General features: G+C 43.4%; 1 protein-coding gene across 2 annotated transcripts in view; it reads right to left on the bottom strand.

Annotated features, from left to right (window-relative positions):
• The window catches only part of LOC137326962 (syntaxin-binding protein 5-like), a 398,728-nt gene that overhangs the window by 278,592 nt on the left and 99,305 nt on the right, over positions 1–20,831 (bottom strand). For both annotated transcript variants that reach the window (XM_067992335.1, XM_067992336.1), the window contains exon 5: positions 16,673–16,773. In XM_067992335.1, the coding sequence (XP_067848436.1) occupies positions 16,673–16,773 (101 nt within the window). The remainder of the gene's footprint in view (positions 1–16,672; positions 16,774–20,831) is intronic.

Below are 20,831 nucleotides of genomic sequence, written 5' to 3'. Positions count from 1 at the left end.
TACTATGATTCTAAGCACTGGAGAAAGTGAAAATTTTTTTTACAAGGATGACACCAGAACTGATGGGGTATAACCATCAGGAAAGACTGAACAGGCTGGGGCTCTTTTTTCTAGAAAAGAGAATACTGAGAAGTGACCTGATAGTGATTTTTTAAATCATGAAAGGGTTCAATAGGGTTGATGTAGAGAAGATGTATCCACTTGTGGGGGAGTCCAAAACTAGGGGCCACAAATATAAGATCGTCATTAATAAATCCAATAAGGAATTCAGGAGAAATTTCATTGCTCAGAAAGTGGTCAGAATGTGGAACATACTGCTACATGGAGTGGTTGATGCGAATAGCATAGATGCATTTAAGGGGAAGCTAGATAAATAAATAAATAGAAGGATAGCGTGTGGAGGATAAACACCAGTATAAACCTGTTGAGCCTGTGCTATAAAATTCTATGTAGGAGAACTCCTGCACCCCCTGGCCCCACAAATGTAATTTTAAACTTACCGTCTTTGATCCTCTTCGTCTGTACCATCGGGTAAAACTGGGTGGAGCGTGCAAGGTGCATGCTCCACATAGTTGTCGCCCAAAATGGCAATTAGGGCCGTAATAACATCATAGGATATTTTTGACTCTGAGCTGCGCAGACAGTGGGTGAGGGGGTGGGGGAACTAATGGATGGGAAAACCGAGAAGTATGGGTTTCCTAGACGCCCTGGTGATATTGATGTCAGGATGTCTTTTACATTTTTTCAGCAGGTTTCCCGCGCAATGGCCAGACAGATTGACAGGCTGATTGCCTGTCGGACGGGAAAGCAGCCGAAGAACAGATGCCAGGTAAGTCGGTCATCGTAGGGGTTAAGGCTGAACATGGAGGGGGTTGGGGCCAAACATCCGGGGGAGGGGCAGCGATCATTGGGGAGTGAGGGGGTTTCGATCATTGGGGAGGGAGGGGGGATCGATCATCGGGGGTTTGGAGGCATCTGTAGAGACGGAGACATTGGTCAGAGACATCGGGTTCCATGGATAGATCAGGGGGGTCGGAAACATCGTCAGGTGGGGGGTAGTGTGTGTGGGTCTCGGACATTGGGCGGGGTTCTCCAACATCGGGCCGGGGGGGGTTCTCGGACTTCGAGGGGGGTCGGCCGATCGCGTGTGAGATCATGGCAGGTGAGTTTGTTGGGCCTGGAGGAAACACTCCTGCTCCTCCTGGCCCACAAGCACTGCAGTTACCTATTGATCTGGCCCTTCTTGCCTCCTCTTACATGGCAAGGTCCGGGAATCTCGGTCTCCAGGAGTTAAAAATAAAAAAGCCATTAAAATATACGCCCTCACCCTCCTTAAAAGATTTTACTGACCGACCCGTCTCCTGAGAGCGAATTGGTCGCCCGCCCCATGATCCGCCTCCATTAAAACCAGAAGTGGGCAGGTTGGAGGTAAGTTGGGGTTGGGTTTTACATTTTTACAATTTTTACCATCCCAACTGTCCCTAACCCACCCATCCTTGGGGGTTTAAAATTACTCCCCAGGAATCTCAATGGCTCCCTAGTGTCAAGTGAGAGACTATTGTGATTAATAATTGTATTCGGTATCATGTACACGTCTTTTGAAAGTTCCTATGGAATCTGATTCCACCACCCTTTCAGGTAATGCATTCCAGATCTTAACAAACCTCTGTGTGAAAACATTTCTCCTCATTTCCCCTCTAGTTCTTCTGCCAGTTATTTTAAATCTGTGACCTCTGGTTACTGACCCACTTGCCAGAGGGAACAGTTTCTCCCTACTTACTCTATAAAAACCCTTCATTATTTTGAATACCTCTATAAGGTAGTTGTATTTGGTGGTGCCTACAAAAGAAAGGCAATAGCGCCTTTTATAACTTCAGGATGTCACAAAGTGCTTTACAGCCAATGAAGTACTTTAGAACTGTGGTCACTGTTATAGTGTAGGAAACGCAGCAGCCAATTTGCACACAGCATGGTCTCACAAACAGCAATGTGATAATGACCAGATATTTTTTTTTTGTGGTGTTGGTTGAGTAATAAACATTGAGCAGGACACTGGGAAGAACTCCCCTGCTCTTCTTTGAAATATTATCATGCTAACTTTTACGACCACCTGAGAGGGCAGACGGGGCCTCGGTTTAACATCTCATCCGAAAGATGGCACCTCCGACAGTGCAGCATTCCCTCAGTACTGCGCTGGAGTGTCAAGTCCTTGGAACGCACTATCTACTGACTCAGAGGCGAGAGTGCTACCCACTGAGTCATGGCTGACACCGTGAAGAATATAATTTTCATTGCTCACAGCTAGTTTTGAATTACAAGAATCCATAAAACTGGTAATCCTAATGAAATAGAAGCTTTTTAGAAACAATCTTGAAAGAGAAATTAATTAACACTGCATTCAATTAAAAAGGAACCTTGAGAAATTTTAACAAGGAAGAGGAATGGATCACTTGCGAATGTCTAAGTTGAGCTAAATTCCACTGTGATAATTATAACTTATACATCTGCTCAAAGAAAAAGCAGATAATACTGCCTAGGTTGGTAGAACTTTGTAATAAACAAATGGGACACAAATAGAGCTATACCTTTCAACTGGAAAACAGCCAAGTTCCAGATCTTCTGAAGGAAGAAACATTAAAAGATCATGTCCTAGCCGGAGAAGAGAGACCACCAGAGAAGGAAGACTACATTTCTGATTAAACCAGTGGTATCATAAGTTTCTCTGTTCATTAATTAAGGAAACATATGTACCTCTCAAATAGTTTGTAATCCAATCAGCATTACATATATAAAGGAAAAGGAAATGGAAAATTCCACTATGTTTCTGCCTCCTCTGTTCTCAGATCCCTTTTTCTAAACATTTATGGATAGCTGGTCTATACTGGGTTAATATTCGTTAAGTAATATCCTACTATCATGATAGATTTAGAGATAATACGCAACAATAGTTTCACGATCTAGCGTTTGCCAATCATTCCAGATTCCATGTATACTGCAGGGCTTTCATAAATTGTATTGCAGCAAATCCATGTCCAATCACCCAATTGTAATTCAGTAGTAAGATCACACCATCTTGACTGCTTGACAAAGACAACTTCATGGCAAAAAGTAATTCCTTCAAATGATATATTGGGCTGAACGTAAAATATAGTACAACAAATTTGTAAGATGAAGATGATCAGATAGCATATTAGGTTAACATAATAGACCCTTGCTATAATAATGTGTTTGGGAGCCAGCCAAATTGAAAAGGATTATTGTAAATGGGTCTCATTTAGACATGGGGGTTGATTTAAACTTCCCCCAGCTAGCGGAAACCAGGCGGAGCAGAGGACCCACTCCATTCCCGACCTGATCTGGCCGACTACAATTTTAAATTGCCCAGAAAACATGAACCTGCAGGAATTCATACCCTGGAGTTTTTGAGTCCCCATGCTTTCAGCTTTGGAGCAAAGAAACTGTAACTCAAAGTTGCAACTTGCATGTTAATTTTTGTCCCTATTTTAAAGGATACTGGAGGAAAAGCATTTGGAAACAAATTAAAACCTCAGAACAGTTAGGAGATTCTTATTATAGTCCCTTCTCAGTATTTGTTTTTCCAGTCAAAGTTTATTTATTGTATGATAACTTGGTTTACCAACATGGTTAGAGTTACTAAAACTCAAAACTTTAAATGACTGATCTGGACACAGTAATTGTGAAGCCATCTGGATAGTTTGTAAAAAGTTCAGTGCTGTACCATTGGAACCAAACACAATTAGAAGGTATGTAATCGCCACATTATAACTGATTACACTAAATTAGGTATTAGCATAACAACTTGCAATAATATATGGGGAGATTCTCCATTTCAGCACTACCTGTGCATGCCAAGAGCACATATTAGTCATTTTAAGCTGAAAACTTACTTTACACTGCCTTTGATATAATAAAACATCCCAAAGTCCTTTCTAGGTAAAAGCAGAGAGTGTGCAGACTGTATATTTTAACAGAATTTCATAATTCATTTCACTTTTCATAACATGTTTTGGATGACATTACATCTAGTTTCTATCCCATATGTATCCAGTTTGCATAGCAGCAGCATGGCAAAACTAACGGATGCCCCAACTCAGCATAAAAGGCTGTGAGTTTGATACTCTTACCAGAGTAGAGATCCTATTTGATTCTGTACTGCAACTGTAAGGTATATTGCAGAAAATTAAAATATTTCTGAAAGTAAATTAAAATCAGTGATGGACAAACATAAACTATCACGAGTACCAAAGTGTATAGGGATTCTATTATAAATGAATTATGAACGTCTTTTCCATGATTTAAATGCAAATATCTTTCATTATTTATTTGATGATTATTAAAAGTGTTTTCTTTTTATAAAGTATGTTCCTTTTTTCCAATTTCTGCCTTTCACCCCGCGATTCCTAAGTGACTCACTTTAGGGTATAGCTTCACAGGCAGCAGTTGCCAAGCAGCAAAATGTGTTTCCAAGAGTGAGAAACAAGCTGGAGTGACAGATCACGTACGGTTCAAATCTCACTGCCATCTGGTTGTGATGCAGGTGCTTATAGCTGTCTTACAGGGCCAAAGGAAAATGTGTTCTTTTTAACCCCTTGTGGACAGTGGTTGAGTTCTCAAAAGTGCCACAGAGAAGATAATTTGTCCAGTGGTGACAAGTTTCTCATTTAAGAAATGGCAAAGATGGCGTGGGTGCAAGTATAACGTATCCATATTGATCTTTATACTTCTACGCTATGCTTAGATGAAAAAAACTTCTCAAAATGGCTGTTGAAGCATAAGTCCATTTTTTTCAATTCTATTAACAGCTCCAAAAACCAACAACTGGTCCCTAGGGGCTCAGGGGATAAAAAGTAAATACAGTTTTTTAAAAATTTAGCAAGAAAAAACAATTAGGATAGATAGAATATTTATGTTTTGGGGTTTTTAACACTAGATATTTCCTTGGATGTGATGTCACTGGACACTCCCATAAGCAGATCTCTCATACCCCATGAAAAGTGTGCCTTTATCTGCCGAATATCGAGATAAATGGAGTGAGACTCAGAGGGTGAATACAAAACCCTTATCACTGTACTCTGGTTTATTGGAATATATCCCATGCGCCCACATGATTTCCTTGAGTTTGGTAGGTGAAAGAATAAACATCAGACTGTGTCTCATGTTATAAACCATTGAACATAAAAAGGGTAAAAGAACAGTACTATAAAGTACAAACACTACAACAGTAATTATAAACTTTTACCAATCTTCTAAAAATGCCAAAATCAAAAAATATGCATTTCTTTCGCTGACTTTCAAAATTAGGCTGACCCTCAAAACAGCTATTTACTTATTACATGGTACTCATTATTTATGGGGGTACAAATTGGACTTTGTTGCACCCGCTTTACAGGCGTGAAACGGGTCCAAAGAGGCTCAATTTTGGGGACCTATGTCTTGTGCTCCAGGGACACTTGTGAAACATCCAACCCAAAGTTGGCGTTCCTGGCAGCTGCCTAAAACAGGCCTTAGGCCTCTTACATATGTAAATAAAGGGCCTAGCACCCGTTTTAGACCCCCTCGCTGAAATTCTTCTGTGACGACCAGACAGGCTCAGGATCCTTTAGCTGCTTAGGCTGCAGCAGCCGCCAACGAAGTAATGTTTTTTTTAAAACAATCATTTTTTGTAAAGTTCTTGTGGAGCTGGGAGGAGCAGGAATGCTCCTCCTGGCATCACAGCATTCCTGAGGGCTACTACTGGCCCTCGACTGGTCCCCCTCCTGTTTTCCTCCCGAGGACAGCTGCCATCGAGGTAGGCGGTCTGAAACTCAATTCTTCAGCAGGGCGAGCTACCTATGGAGGCACGACAAATGCCAGTAGTTCACCCACATGATTTAGATGAGGTCCGAGGTCCAATTTTGGACCGGACTCAGGTCGTTGGTTTGGGCATGCATTGGCACCCTTGCGCCTGAAACCAGGCGGCGACAAATTTCCACCCCATGGAGTGCTCTGATCAGGCTTGTACTTCTGACAGCCTCAGAATAGTAAGCTGAACGCAGGCAGGCCAATATAAACCTACAAGCTGTAACTCATGGCTACAGAAATGTCTGTCAAAGGATCTGCAAAGAATCATGGCACTGCTCCTCTTGAAAATCTGATTCATCTTCAACACAGATGCAGCTGTCAATCAAACTTACTGCTTTAAAAGATTCCTAGGATATCAGTCGCACAGGAAGTTTGAACTGATCGCTTGATCTGTTCCAAACTTTGATCAACTTGTGGCTGCAGGGAATTAGCAGTTTTTCAGCCATCTATCAGTGAAACGGTTGGACAGAATGAAACTAATTGCTCTCCACTCAAGCATATTAAACCCCCATTGGTTCTACAGGAACAGTCTACAGATGTATAAATAAAGTCTTACAGCACAGAAGGAGGCCATTCGGCCCATTGTGCTTGTGCCAGCTCTTTGAAAGAGTTATCCAATTAGTATCACATCCCCACTCTCCTCATAGCTCTGCAAACCTTTCCTTTTCAAGTATAGATCTAATTCCCCTTTGAAAGTTATTACTGAATCTGCTTCCACTACCCTTTCAGGCAGTGCAATCCAGATCAGAACAACTCGCTGCATAAAGAAATTCTCCTCATGTCTCCTCTGGTTCTTTTGCCAATTATCTTAAATATGTATCCTCTGGTTACTGACTCAGTTTCTCCCTATATCAAAACCCCTCATAATTTTGAACACCTCCATTAAATCCACAATCATCCTTCTCTGCTCTAAAAAGAACAATCCCAGCATCTCTAGTCTCTCCACATAACTGAATTGCCTCATCCCTGATAACATTTGGGTAATTCTTCTCTGCACCCTCTCTAAGGCCTTGGCATCCTTCCAAAAGTGTGGTGCCCACAATTGGACACAATACTCCAACTGAGGCCTAACCGGTGATTTATAAAAGTTTAGCATAACTTCCTTGCTTTTGTACTCGATGCCTTTATTTATAAAGCCAAGGACCCAGTATGCTTTTTTTTTTTTAAAACAGCCTTATCAACTTGTCCTGCCACCGTCAAAGATATCTGTACGTAAACCCCCGGGTCTCTCTGTTCCTGCTCCCCCTTTAAAATTGTACCATTTAATTTATATTGCCTCTCCTCATTCTTCCTTCCAAAATGCATCACTTCACACTTCTGCATTAAATTTCACCTGCTATGTGTCTGCCCATTCTTCCTGAAGTCTATTACTATCCTCCTTACTGTTTGCTACTTTTCAGAGTTTCGTGTCATCTGCAAACTTTAAAATTATGCCATGTATACCCGAGTCCAGGTCATTAATATATATCAAAAAGAGCAGTAGTTCCTAATACCGATCTCTGAAGAACACCATTGTATACTTTCCCCCCAGTCTTAAAAACAACCGTTCACCACCACTCTCTGCTTTCTGTCTCTTAGCCAATTTCGTATCCACGCTGCCACCGTCCCTTTAATCCCCTGGGCTTCGATTTTGCTGACAAGTCTATTATGTGGCACTTTATCAAACACCTTTTGAAAGTCCATATACACAACATCAACCGCATTACCCTCATCAACCCCCTCCATTACTTCATTAAAGAACTCAATCAAGTTGGTCAAACACGATTTGCCTTTAACAAATCTGTGCTGACTGTCATTGATTAACCCATGTTTTTCCAAGTGACAATTAATTGTGTCCCGGATTATTGTCTCTAAAAGTTTCCCCACCACTAACGTTAGGCTGTCTGGCCTGTAGTTACATCGTTTATCCCTCTCCCCTTTTTTGAACAGGTGTGTAACATCTCTAACCCTCCTGTTCTCTGGCACCACTCCCTTATCTATGTATCAGATAAATAAGAACTTTAATCATCTTGGACCCATCAATGAAGAATAATCCAATATGCAACATAAGTACACCTGATTAATCAGCCCTCCATATATGTCCAATACAAGTCATCACCTATTGTGGGTTTAGTTCGATGTAATTATTTCTGTGGAGCTGTTCAACACAGCCTAACCCTAGGATTTAGAATAAAAAGACATGAATTTAACCTGTGAATTTGACACAAGGAAATCTGCAGGATTACAACATGCATTTTTACAAAAGTGAATGACTTCCAGAAATCTGAAATTGGTTAAATAAATTTCCTCCCCTACAGAGCTTGTTGATATTCCCATCAAAATATTTTCTTGAGTGACATTATTTAAATATATTACTTGTGATGCTAATGACTGATTCTTATTTGCTCTGGTATGATGCCATCCACTGGGCATACTGCCAACAGAAGAGGTTCAAGCAACTACAGTTTTTTCATTATGCGGTTTGCAAACTCATGCCTTGGCAAGCATGCATGCATTTGTGATGCATTAGAATAGCTGGAATCATCAATCACAAAACCCTCAAGTACACAAGTATGACAACTGACACAGAATAATTTCTATTATATTTGCATAATTTTAATTCCTGAGAAAGGAGAAATGGGATGTGACCTTCAAAAGTGGCTGTTTAATTTATTTGCATTAAATTTGACACCTTCTGTCAAACATGATTATAATTACTATTCCCATTTTTATTTAAAGCAAACCTACAGAGAAAGAAGCTGCTCCATGCGTTTATCAAAATTCTCCAATGCCTTATGAATTACATGGCAAGGCTCTGCATACAAATAAGGCTTATCTGTTTCATTTCTAACTATTGTAATGATGAGGATGTATTACTATTTTTATGCGTGAATGCCCTGTAATACCGTAAAAGAGTGAATTGTGATAAGGTATCCCACTAATGGACAAAAAAAGTCATTTTTATTTCTTTCACTGATAAACATTTTAAGAGAAGTAGAAGTCTGAAAAAGCCTCAGCATTAACAGTCAAGACTTCAATCGGCAAAAAGAAATCCTGTCATACTGCATGGTGTAAGCATAAGTCAATTACAGCTTAGGTATAGATTTCCGTGACTGTCGATATACATCAGCACTTTTAAGTCAGGTGTACCATTAGCCAGTCAATCAAAATATGTGAATAGTATTGCAGGAACGCACAATATTAGTGTGAGATTACTGGGCATTAAACAACAATAATACATTTATAGCACCTTTAAAGTAGAAAAACATCCCTTTACCGAGGGAAAATTTTTCATAAAGCAGTACACGCCGAGGCATAGTGGGAGAATTAGAGAGATGACCAAAAGTTTAATTAAAAAGATAGGCTTTAAAAAGACTTCTTAAAGTATGGAGAGAAGTAGAGGCACAGGATGTTTAGAAAATAAGACCAATGGCTCTGCTCCAATGGTGGAGCCAAGAGAATGGGAGAAGTGGAAGAGATGCACAGTAAGCCAAATGGTATGGAACGAGCTGTAAAGCTGGAGAGGTTGCAAAGGTAGAATGGGGCAATGCTGTGGAGAGATTTGAAGATAAGAAGTTTAAATTTACTATCTTGGCAGACAGGAAACCAGTGTAGATTAGCAAGCATGAAGTGACGGGCGACTAGAATATAGTGCAGGGCAGGATATGGGCAGTTGAGTTTTGAATTATGGAGTTTAATGAAGGTGGAGAATGAGAGGCCAGCATGGACGTTGTTAGAGATATTGGGGTCAGTTTTGAATATTGGGCGGCCGACCGGCAATGAAGAGACAGCCGTGATTTTGAGGCCCTGGCCTCATTTACATTGAACCTTTCTTTTAATTTCAAAATAAACTTTATTCATAAAATTTGTAAAAGGTACATACAATGGAATTCAAGTCACGCTTCAAACAATACAATACAGGTCTTACAATTTGCAACGGTACATATAGTACAAATCAACGGTCCCGGTACAATCAATAGTTACGCACCATACATTGTAAATACAGTTCATGGCACCCTAGGGTGCTGTGTGGCACCAAACAGGCATCGCGATGCAGCTTGCCAGGATAAGGCTAACCAATGTATGGATGCCCCGGATGGCTGCAAGGGTAAGGGTGAGGGGGCGGGGGAGTAATCTGGGACAGGATGGCCCAGATTACTTTTCAAACTTACCTTTGCTGGGCCTCTTCTGTATTGCCTATTGAAATAATTGGAGAGTACAATGCACACACACTGATCAGTTTCTTCTAAAATCTATGTCCTAGGACCCCAATTTGCATATTGAATGGAGACTACCACCTGAAACAGGCAGGTGTATCAATCTCTTTCAAAATGGTGGTGGGACGACCGTCAGGATTAACGGGGCTGTAAGGCTGCCGTCTTCATTTTTAGGCCCTTCTGCCCCGTTAACGCCAATTCTCCTGAGTGAAAATCAGCTCCATTAAGTCTAGAGGTGACAAATGCACGGATAATGATTATAGCAGCAGTGGGAATGAGATAGGTGCGGAGATGGCCAATATGACAGAGTTGAAAATAAGGCCGTCCTGGTGATGGATAGGACATGGGATTTGAAACTCAACTATAGTCGAGCAGGGTGCCAAATTTTCATCTGGCCTACACGCTGCCCCTCAGCAACATCATCCGAAAACACGACGTCAGGTTTCACACGTATGCTGACGACACCCAGCTTTACCTCACCACCACCTCTCTCGACCCCTCCTCTGCCTCCGATTTGTCATGCTGCTTGTCCAAGCAGAAATTTCCTCCAATTAAATATTGGGACGACCGAAGCCATTGTCTTCAGATCCCGCCACAAACTGCGTTCCCTAACCACCAACTCCATCCCTCTCCCTGGCCACTGACTGAGAACGAACCAGACCGTTCGCAACCTTGATGTCCTTTTTGACCCTGAGATGAGCTTCTGACCACATATCCTCCCTATCACCAAGAACACCTACTGTCACCTCCATAACGATGCCTGTCTCTGCAAATACCTCAGCTCATCTGCTGTTGAAATCCTCATCCACGCCTTCATTACCTCTAGACTCGACTATTCCAATCCTCTCCTGGCCAGCCTCCCACCTTGCACCTTCCGTAAACTTGAGCTTATCCATAACTCTGCTGCCCATATCCTAATTCGCACCAAGTCCCATTCACCCATTAGCCCTGTGCTCGTTGACCTACATTGGCTGCTGGTCCGGGAATGCCTCGGTTTTAAAATTCTCGTCCTTGTTTTCAAATCCCTCCATGGCCTTGCCCCTCCCTATCTCTGTAACCTCCTCTAGCCCTACAACCGTCCGCAATCTCTGTGCTCCTCCAATTCATGCCTCTTGCACCGATTTTCATCACTCCACCAATGGCGGCCGTGCCTTCAACTGCCTAGGTCCTAAGTTCTGGAATTCCCTCCCTAAACCTCGCCTCCTCCTTTAAGATGCTTCTTAAAACCTCTCTTTGGTCAAGCTTTAAGTCACCTGTCCTAATATCTCATGTGGCTCAATGTCAAATTTTGTTTGATAACACTCCTGTGAAGCACCTTGGGATGTTTTATTATGATAAAGGCACTATATAAATGCAAATTGTTGTTGTTGGAGGTCTACAAAAGAACAATGAAACTGTGGAGTCTCACTCCCGCAGGTAGTAAATTGTTCCATGCGGTATTTTTAAAACTTTTCACATATAGCATCAGACAAAAAAGCAGCTATAGTAAATAACGGTCAGAAAGTGACTAAAGCCATCACTAAAGGACCAAAAGGGGCTGCAGCCACAACAGGAGCGTGGGAAATTGTTGATCTTCTGAAGGAGAGAAGAACTAAGTATGCAAGATTGAGAAGAGCATGCAAGAACCAACTACAAGCTCCAGGGTAGGAGTAAAAGTCAAGCCCAAGACCCCTGATGTTGGGTAGGTCTCTGAGGGCAACACTTATTGGCTGGGTTCCCAACTGGTATTTGAGCAATTGTATGGATAAATTGAAATTTTTTTTTTGCAAATCATTGGCATTTTTATGGTTATGTTATGTTCTGAGTTGTATATTTTTAACCAGTATATAGTGAGTTGGCTGAAGAAGCAACATGAAAATCAAAAAAAGAAACTGGAAAAAGATTATTTCAACAATTTAGTTGGTACTTTTTACTGCAATTGCTGGTAGCTTTGAAAAAAAAATCTAAGCAATTTATTGGTTCATTTTGTAGAGGTTGGTGATTGAAAAGTTTTCCTATGTGTTTATACGTGAGTAAATCAGCACAGTTAATTTAACAAATAGAAATTATTTGGGCCACAGAATTGTGATATACACTTTTCCACATATGGCCCTTTCAAGCATGGCATACATTTCGAACACACTACAGACATATGCTAGATGCAACACTAGCTTACCTACTAGAAGATCTCCCATCAGTGGCCGAGCTAGATTTGGCCAATTGGGCGGGACAAACTCGAGATATAGCTGACTTGGCAGGAAGTGGACCAAACTGGGAACTGAGAAATACCGACATAACTAGTCTGAAGGCCGAATCGGGAATCGCACAGACTTGCTGGCTGAACTTGGAGGCCAAAGGCAGGAGACAGAGGTCCCTGGGTGCAAAATGGAGCTGGTGCTTCAAAGCTGCATTGGCCAACAAAATTAATGAGGGGAGGGGGTCAAGACCCCCCACCTCACTGGCTGCGCCTCTGTCTCCCACGGTGTTGTTCATGGTGAGTTGGAGGTTGTGCTGTTTTCTCATATTATAAGGCTGCCGAATGACTAATTGAATTTACATTGCCTTTTTATTAGTCTTGAGAGTGTTGGCGGTATTTTTAGTTCAAATTCCATGGCTCTGTGCATAATTAGCTGAGGTAATGTGGCATTTCTGGCAGTGAGTTGGAGGTTTAATATGAATATTGGTGCTATGCTAAGTGGTATTATCAGCGACACTGATTTATTAGGATTGGGAGAGGCCCTGGGACCTTGGCTATTGGGAAGAGTGCCTGAAGTCCGGGAGTACTAGGATAGGGTCTCAGATTTAGCAGTGCTAAGAGTAGGGGCTCAGGGTCTGAGAACAATGGGAGGAGGATCCTGGGGTCTTAGAGCATGTGGTGAGGGTCCTTGTCGGCACTGAAACAGGTGCTGGGATTTGGGATTATAAAGAAGGCTGTCTAGGAGCACTGGGTATTGGGCTTGGCAGCATTGGGGGTTGCTGGAGTCTAGCAGCATTGGAGGGGTCTACTAGCTTTGAGAGGGAGAGTCCTGGGAGAATGAAACCCAAACATCCCAAGGCCTCCTTTGGACCATCAGGTATCCAATCACACTTTATTCCCACCAGACAGCCTCCTTCAGCCGTGGTGGACCTCCTCACTGCTTTCCCCTCTGTCAACCTTAAAGCATACAGCACAATGTTGGTGGCTTGCCAACTTATACAGAATGACCTTGTGTGGGTTGAAGCCCAAATCAAGGGACTTGAGCGCATAATGTAAGATAACATTTCTGCGTAATACTGAGGCAGTGCAGGTGGTTCTTCTAGTACAGTCTTTAAAAAAGATCCTCATGAAGTGCTGAAAGGATCATTATATATGCAGTTTCCACATTTTAATACAAAAAAAACTTTATCTTTAAGCTCCAAAAATAGTTTGCTCTCTGTCTCATTCCTCACTTTTAATTTGTACGTTCCCTCCCTCTTCCGTTCTGATTTGTGACTGTTTTTCAAAAAGCATTTTAAGTTATTCAATTGGTTCATATCATCCTTTGTTTTATTGGTGGGCTTTCCTGATTGGTCATTCAAGATTTGGTCTTTTCATGATTGTCTAGTCATAAGTCAGTGATAGTTTATTAGCCACGTTCCTCACTTTTGATTGTTGCACACTCTATCTTTTCAGTTCTAATTTGCTGTTGTTTCATGTAGAGCCAATGAAGAAAATTTGATGGGAAGTGTCGTGGAAAGAAGTGTTACACACAGGAAGTGCACGTAAATGCAAGACTTTTAACAATATACTGGAAGATCTACTGTGGTGTTGTTCATGGTGAGTCAGAAGATTTGTTGCTTTATAGCAGTGTTAAGTGTTGAGTTGAAAAGTCACATGTGCTTGTTACATCACATATAGTGTCCTCCAGCATGTTGGTATTTTGGTAAAGATTGTGTCTGCAGTTGCATCACCTTCTCTTCAAACAATACTTAATTTTAAATTAAAATCTTATATTTTCCTGTGTTTGCTTTGTATTTCTTCCCTATGTAACCATTCTATATGTTTTGCTGCTCTGTTTTTCTGCCCCGAGTTCCATCTGGCCCAATTTTGGCGCCATCGTGCTCTGGTGGACCCAAACATTTCCCCCGCTTCATCTCTCCCTCTTTTTCCACCAGATATTTTTTTTCCGGCTTTCACAGCCCATGTCTCCTGATCCTTACCCTATTAAATGTCTTTTTCATCCATTCAAAATTTTCTCCACTTTCATCCCTTCCTTTCCTCTCCCCAAATAATTATTTTTCAGACAAAGCTAAAAACATAGCACAGCATACAAACAAAAATCACTGAATACACAAAAACAAATCACCACAAATACATATTTATTACAAACAAGCACACATAGATAAATCTACAACACATCTCACCAGAAAAACAAACACCACTTGAGAAAAGAAAGCAACAGCCCACTGCAACATACACATCACTAATGACACACATCACTAACAATAAATCAGACATGCATACATTGAAAGAAAATCAACTGAAAAAAAACAAGACAGGCATTCATAAGAAATCAGTAGAACAGATGCAGATAAACATCAATTTTAACAAATATCATTCAACATTAAAAAAAATCCATATAAAGATCATAGGCACACCTACAAGCACACGCAAATTACTGCAGACAAATACACACAAAGACATAACCATAAGGCAGAAATATTATGACAAACAGAAATATGCCAAAAAGATACAAAAGCTGAAACAAAAAACAAATATCACAAGACAACGGTCATAACCACGAGAAACTAACAAAATCATACATTGACACGGTTCAATGTGAGCAACCCCATGGGAAATTTACGAAAAATAAGGACGTCCCAAAGTACTTCACAGCCAGTGAGATAAATGACCTGTTAATCTATTTTGGTAGTGTTGATTTAGGGGTAAATGTTGCCAGGACACTGGGAAAACTCCACTGTTCTTTATGTCTCATCCGAAAGATGACACCTCCAAGTATACAGCACTGCCTCAGTATTGTACTGAAGTGTCAGCCTTGATTGTGCCCCACAGTGGGGTTTGAACCCAAGACCTTCCGACTCAGAGGCAAGAGCGTTACTATTGAACCAAGTTGACATATTAAAAGTATTTTAAACTTAAAATTCACCTAAATGCTGGAGTAGCCTCAACCTGGTCATCACAACACACCTAGGCTGGAGGCAGCTCTGGGAAGTCTCAACGGTAAGTCGGCAATACTGCCACCTACCTTGGAGTCCAAGTATGGAGGACTTAATTATAGGTAAGTAAATAGAGTATTTTTTCGATGTTGCTTTTTGATGATGGTTTAAATGGACTCAGTGCTGAGCATTTAGTGGATGAAGAGAACTGGTCAGTACTCAGTTGTTGTATTATCAGTTGGAATAGCATTTCTTAATGCTATTTGGTGGCAATGAAGTATCAAAAAAAAATCATTACTTTCACATACTTAGATGCTTTGGGAAAGCAAAGAGGTATCATGAACCTGAAGGAGCCAACTGGTTAATAACCATGTTGGCAGGCTACCAGTTCTCTGCTATGCCTTCACGCAGCATCTGTTAGTGCTATGCTAGCTCAACTGTCTGTACCAAAGTTTAAAGTTAAAGCAGAATAAAAATGGTGCTCTGTGTCTACCCCTGAGCAACAGTGCAAGAGTTGTTAAGGCTAGATGTTGCTGGCAAACCTCCAATTGGTGATTTATCTGGACTTCTTTCAAACTTGGAGAACTGATCCCACCTTCTTATCTATAGATTTAGGGGCCTGGCACAGTCACAAAGTATATCATAACTTGATGAAAACAATCAGACTACTTTATCATCTGGCACCACAAATACTGCACTTAGAATGATACAGTCATTCTCAGTGGGTAAATATACAATGCACTATTATTCTTGAGTTAGTTGAACTGAGCAAGGTCAGCAGTGGGACAGTAGAATAGATGTTAGTGGCCATAAGCTGTGTGGGGGGGAGGGGGAGGAGGGAATCCAGGGATCCTGCGCCTGATGATTATCCAATGACCCCTACTGCAAAGAGTGTGGGTTTGCACGACAGAAAGCACAGAATCAGACTCAACCCCTCATGATTATATCACCTATCAACACTCATTGCCTAGACTCACACATGAAGAATGACCATTTCAGCTATGTACAGGAAGACAGCTAGCATCAATAGTGATTTAACTTGTTCTAACTAAGCTGAATTTCTTAGCAAATCAGCTTGATGATGGCACCTGCCAGAGTCTAGCGATTGTGAGCCTGGCTAGGGATTTATTTTTTAGTTATGGTTTTGTTTGGTTAACTCTTTATCTGCTAAGTTTGAATACACTGCTCTGATTCAACACCTTGAGAGGAAAAAAGCAGGGAATAGGTAAACAGCAAATTGCAACAAAATGGAAAAGGAAAAATAGTAAGACACATAGGCAACAGAGAAAGAATTGATGTGTTAGCCTATGAACAGAAAGAAAGTCACATATGTATTATTCTGATTTTATGACAAAAAATCTTTCAATATAGACAGATAAACAGGAGCATTTCAATAAATCACAAACTAAGAACCAAGATATGCTTCTATATCAGACATTGCATTTAAAATTTTCTTATTACACCACCCCAGAAAAATAGCAACATGAATGACCCCTTACCGCTCTCGGTTGAATTTGAGTGAATGAAGGATTGCAGGACGCTTTTGTCGAAGATTCCATAGATGCAGTGTGTCATCCGCACATGCACTTACTAAAGCTCCCTGCAGAGATATGGAAAAAGAAAATGCATAAATGATCAAATTATTCTTACTCTCTCCACAGGATAACACAGTCCATTGAAGTGAGGTGCCAAAGCAATTCAGTAAGAATAATACATTTATACTAAAAATGGTTAGCTGGAACCATATTTTCATCTCTGTTCATTTTGATGAAAAAGTAGACTACGAGATGTTAAAACTCTCAGGTGGGCGTAAACGATCCCATGGCACTATTCGAAGAAGAGCAGGGGAGTTCTTCCCGGTGTTTTGGCCAATATTTATCCCTCAAACAACATCACAAAAACAGATTATCTGTTATCACTTTGGTGTTTGTGGGGCCTTGCTGTACGCAAATTGGCTGCCACATTTCCGACATTACAGCAGTGACTACACCCGATAAAATCTGTCCGCTCCCCACGCAATCGCGGGTAAATTGGAGCGACTTAACGTGACTTCCGGGTTTGCCGTCGGAAAGCTGCACAGCGGGCGGACTGCGCACCCACATCACAGGCTGTCAAGCTGGAGGAGCTCTATTTAAAGGGGCAGTCCTCCAATGGCTGCTCCGAGAGCAAAAACCCGAACACTACAGGGGAAAGGCTGCTCCTAGATTTAGTGATGCCTCACTCCAGGTGCTACTGGATGGGGTGAGGAGGAGGAGGAGGGATGTGTTCTACCTAGTGGACGGGAGGAAGTGGCCTGCCTCTGCCACCAAGGCCAGGCTCGAGGTGGCAGAGGAGCTCACCATCAGCAGCAACAACTCCTGCACCTGAATCCAGTGCAGGAAACGCTTCAATGACCTAACTAGGTCAGCCAAAGTGAGTACACTTACTGATTCTCCCACATTCCATCTTCCACATCACCGCCCCCACCCCCCAATTCATTCTGCACTGCCAGCACTACCCTATCACATCACTCCTCACACCCACTCAAAGCTCATCCTCAACTTACCTGCACTTACACACCACTTCCTCACCTCCCCACTAACACTCAACCCAATCCTCATACAACGTCATGGCTCTGTCTCATACTCACCCTCTGATGCATCTCTTTCATGGTCAGCCGTACCCAAACCAATGCATTCATCGGTTGGCTATGTCACCACCACTCACTCACGCGTCTCTACTTTCTCCCCTAATAGAAGAGAGCCCAGAATGCACGGGAAAGGGCGAGGATCGGAGGGGGTCCGCAACTGATAGTCGTCCTCACAGACGCGAAACAGGAGGCACTGGAGCTGAGCCACACCCTCGAGTGCCTGTCCGTTGGGGACGCCGAGACATGCTTAATATTACCTTCCATTCTCTTATGGGGCCTTCAGCGACTGCTATAACAGTGGAGGGCGATTCCTCAGAGGACCCGCCAGCCTCTGAGGGTGCACCATCACATCTGAGCGAGCCATCCACCAATGCAGATACACACACCATGGTGGGTCTTAGTCCGCAGTTAGTTGGGGTCGCACATGGTGAGTTACCACACACATGAGCATGAGCAGACACTGGTGGCAGGGGCAGCGGTGGAAAGTCCGCATCGGTGGGAGCACTCCTCTCCAGGCTCTGCTCAACTGGATATAGATGCTGAACTCTGGGGGCCATCCTTTAAAAGGAGAATGATCGAGGGGCAGCAGCACATTTGCGAGGTGCTGGAACAGGTGCCACGCGCACTCTCCACAATCACGCAGTGGATGGAGGAGTCCAACTCTTGCATGAGTGGAATGGTGCCACAGATATGGGAGGGAATCTCAGATACTGTCATCTCTTAGATAATGTTGCAGGTAAGTGCGGAAATGTTTGCGATGGAGGGAAGGCTAGCCTCCACGGAACTTCAAGCATGGCTCACAAATGAGTCCATTCAGGCCCTGACAACGGCCATTCAGATACAGGGTGAACAACATTCTGCCGCCTTAAACAGGCAGGCAGATACTCTAGCACTGGCCTTACAAGGCTTCACACATGTCCTCCAAACTGTCGTCCAGCAGAGTGGTAGGAGTGGTGTGGGCCCGACCCAGGGGAGGGATGATGGTGAAAGGGGACATGGAAGTGGGGACGCCACTCAAAGCCCCCCCCACGTCTCACCCATTGCCCCCCTTTCAACCAGTACCCGCAATGCTGCTTCCTCTCCAGGTGGCCGAGACTGCCCCTGCACAGGTGCAGGCGGTGCAGTCTTTGGAGGGGTCTTCACGGGCACCGAAACCCAGAGGGCGTAGGCCCAAAGCATCTAATCGGTCAGGGCATGAACAAGAGCAACCTGCCACTTCCTCTGCTGCAGCCACAGGAGATGCACCACGTAGAAGTAGTCGGAAGCGAAAGGCGAAGGTTTTCTAAGCACAAAGGGGATGCACAAGGGTGTTTGACGGTTGGTGATATTTTTTATTTATATTTGCTTTTTGTTAAACGCACATTAAATATTATTATTGTCACCACTACTGCCACGTCTTGGCCATGCTTGACTGGCTTCTGTAATAAGGGCCATTCATGCGGTTCACCATGAACGCCCACACTTGATGCCACCCATTGGGTCACTCCACAGTGGGCATATGTGTAGTTGCAGGACTGTTTTGGGCAGGGAGGTGGGGGGTCTGGTGTGGTTGCTGCTCTATCCAGGTGGTGAGGACTGACTCTTCACACTGTCTGACGTTAGGAGAACCGTTCACATATCAGTGACCCCCGGCCTCATGAACTGGTGAGCCGCTGTTCTGCCCATGGGTTGCACCTGCTCCTCCTCCTCAATGTGGGTGGCAGATGTGGATGGGGCCTCCTCCAGTGGCACCCCTCTCTGTTGTGCCCTGTTGTGCAGGGCACAACACAAGACTATAATGCGTCGCACTCCATCTGGTGCGTATTGACATGCTCCCCAGAACGATCAAGGCACCTGAAGCGCATCTTGGGCAGCCCTATAGCATGCTCAATTGTAGACCTGGTAGCGATGTGACTGTCATTATATCGACGCTGTTGCTCGGTGGTGGGGTTCCTCAGAGGTGTCATGAGCACGTGTGCAGGGGGTAACCCTTGTCCACGAGGAGCCAGCCCTTGTGGGTGTTTGGTGCATGGAAGAGGGGCGGGACGTTGGACTCCTGGAGGATGAAGGAATCGTGGCAGCTGCCAGGGTATCTGGCGCACATGTGAAGGAATCTTTTGCAGTGGTCACACACGAGCAGTGTTGATGGAGTGATAGCCCTTCCTGTTGATGAATAGTCCTGGCCCGTGTGGAGGTGCTCGTATTGCTATTTGGTGCAATCAATTATACCCTGCACCCGTGGGAAGCCAGCCACAGCGTCGAATCCCACTGCCCTCTCCATCTGGCTGAGGTCGTCCATGGGGAAGTTGATGTAGTGTGAAGCCCTGCAAAACAACCCGTCGGTGACCTGCCTTTAGCACTTGTGTGCAGACGACTGAGAGACCCCAGCGATGTCCCCATGGCACCCTGGAATGATCCGGAGACGAAGAAGTTGAGGGCAGTGGTGACTTTGACAGCAACAGGTAAGGAGATGGTGCTCAGCCCAGCCGGGAGCAGCTCGGCATGAAGAAGGCTGCAGATGTCTGCGACTACCTGCCGACTGACTCTGAGCCTCCGTATGCACTGATCCTCAGAGAGGTCCAGGAAGCTGAGCCTCGGTCTGTAGACCCTGTGGCGAGGGTAGTGCCTCCTGCAACGTCGCTCTCTCTATTGCTGCCCTCCGTGCTCTTGTGCAGGTGCCTGTGGTGCAGCACTGTGTTGTGGAGCTTCACGTGGAGGAGGTGGACGCCGTGCCAGGCGAGGCTTGTGATGTTGCTCATCCTCGGATGAAATAGTGAATGCAGGCATGGCGCCCCCCCGATCCTGACGATGTGAGTTTGAGGGGGTCCGCAAAGTAGGTAAATATGTTTGCACAGCAGAGTTTTGGGTGGAAAGTAAGAATTTTGAGTGAAAACACAAAGGTCTTGCAGCCAAAACTTTGCCTGAAGTGACAGAGTGCCCTGCTGCAATAAATGAGGTTTTCTCCCCACCTGTCAAATAATCATTTGCATCTCCCACTGACTGCTGGCTGAAACACGTCTAATGCAACAGGGCGTGTATCCCACAGCACG

The sequence above is a fragment of the Heptranchias perlo genome, chromosome 11, assembly GCF_035084215.1.
Source record: "Heptranchias perlo isolate sHepPer1 chromosome 11, sHepPer1.hap1, whole genome shotgun sequence".
Taxonomy (NCBI): Eukaryota; Metazoa; Chordata; class Chondrichthyes; order Hexanchiformes; family Hexanchidae; genus Heptranchias; species Heptranchias perlo.
The sequence above is the reverse complement of the archived record's forward strand: the minus strand, read 5'-3'. Positions and strand labels throughout refer to the sequence as shown.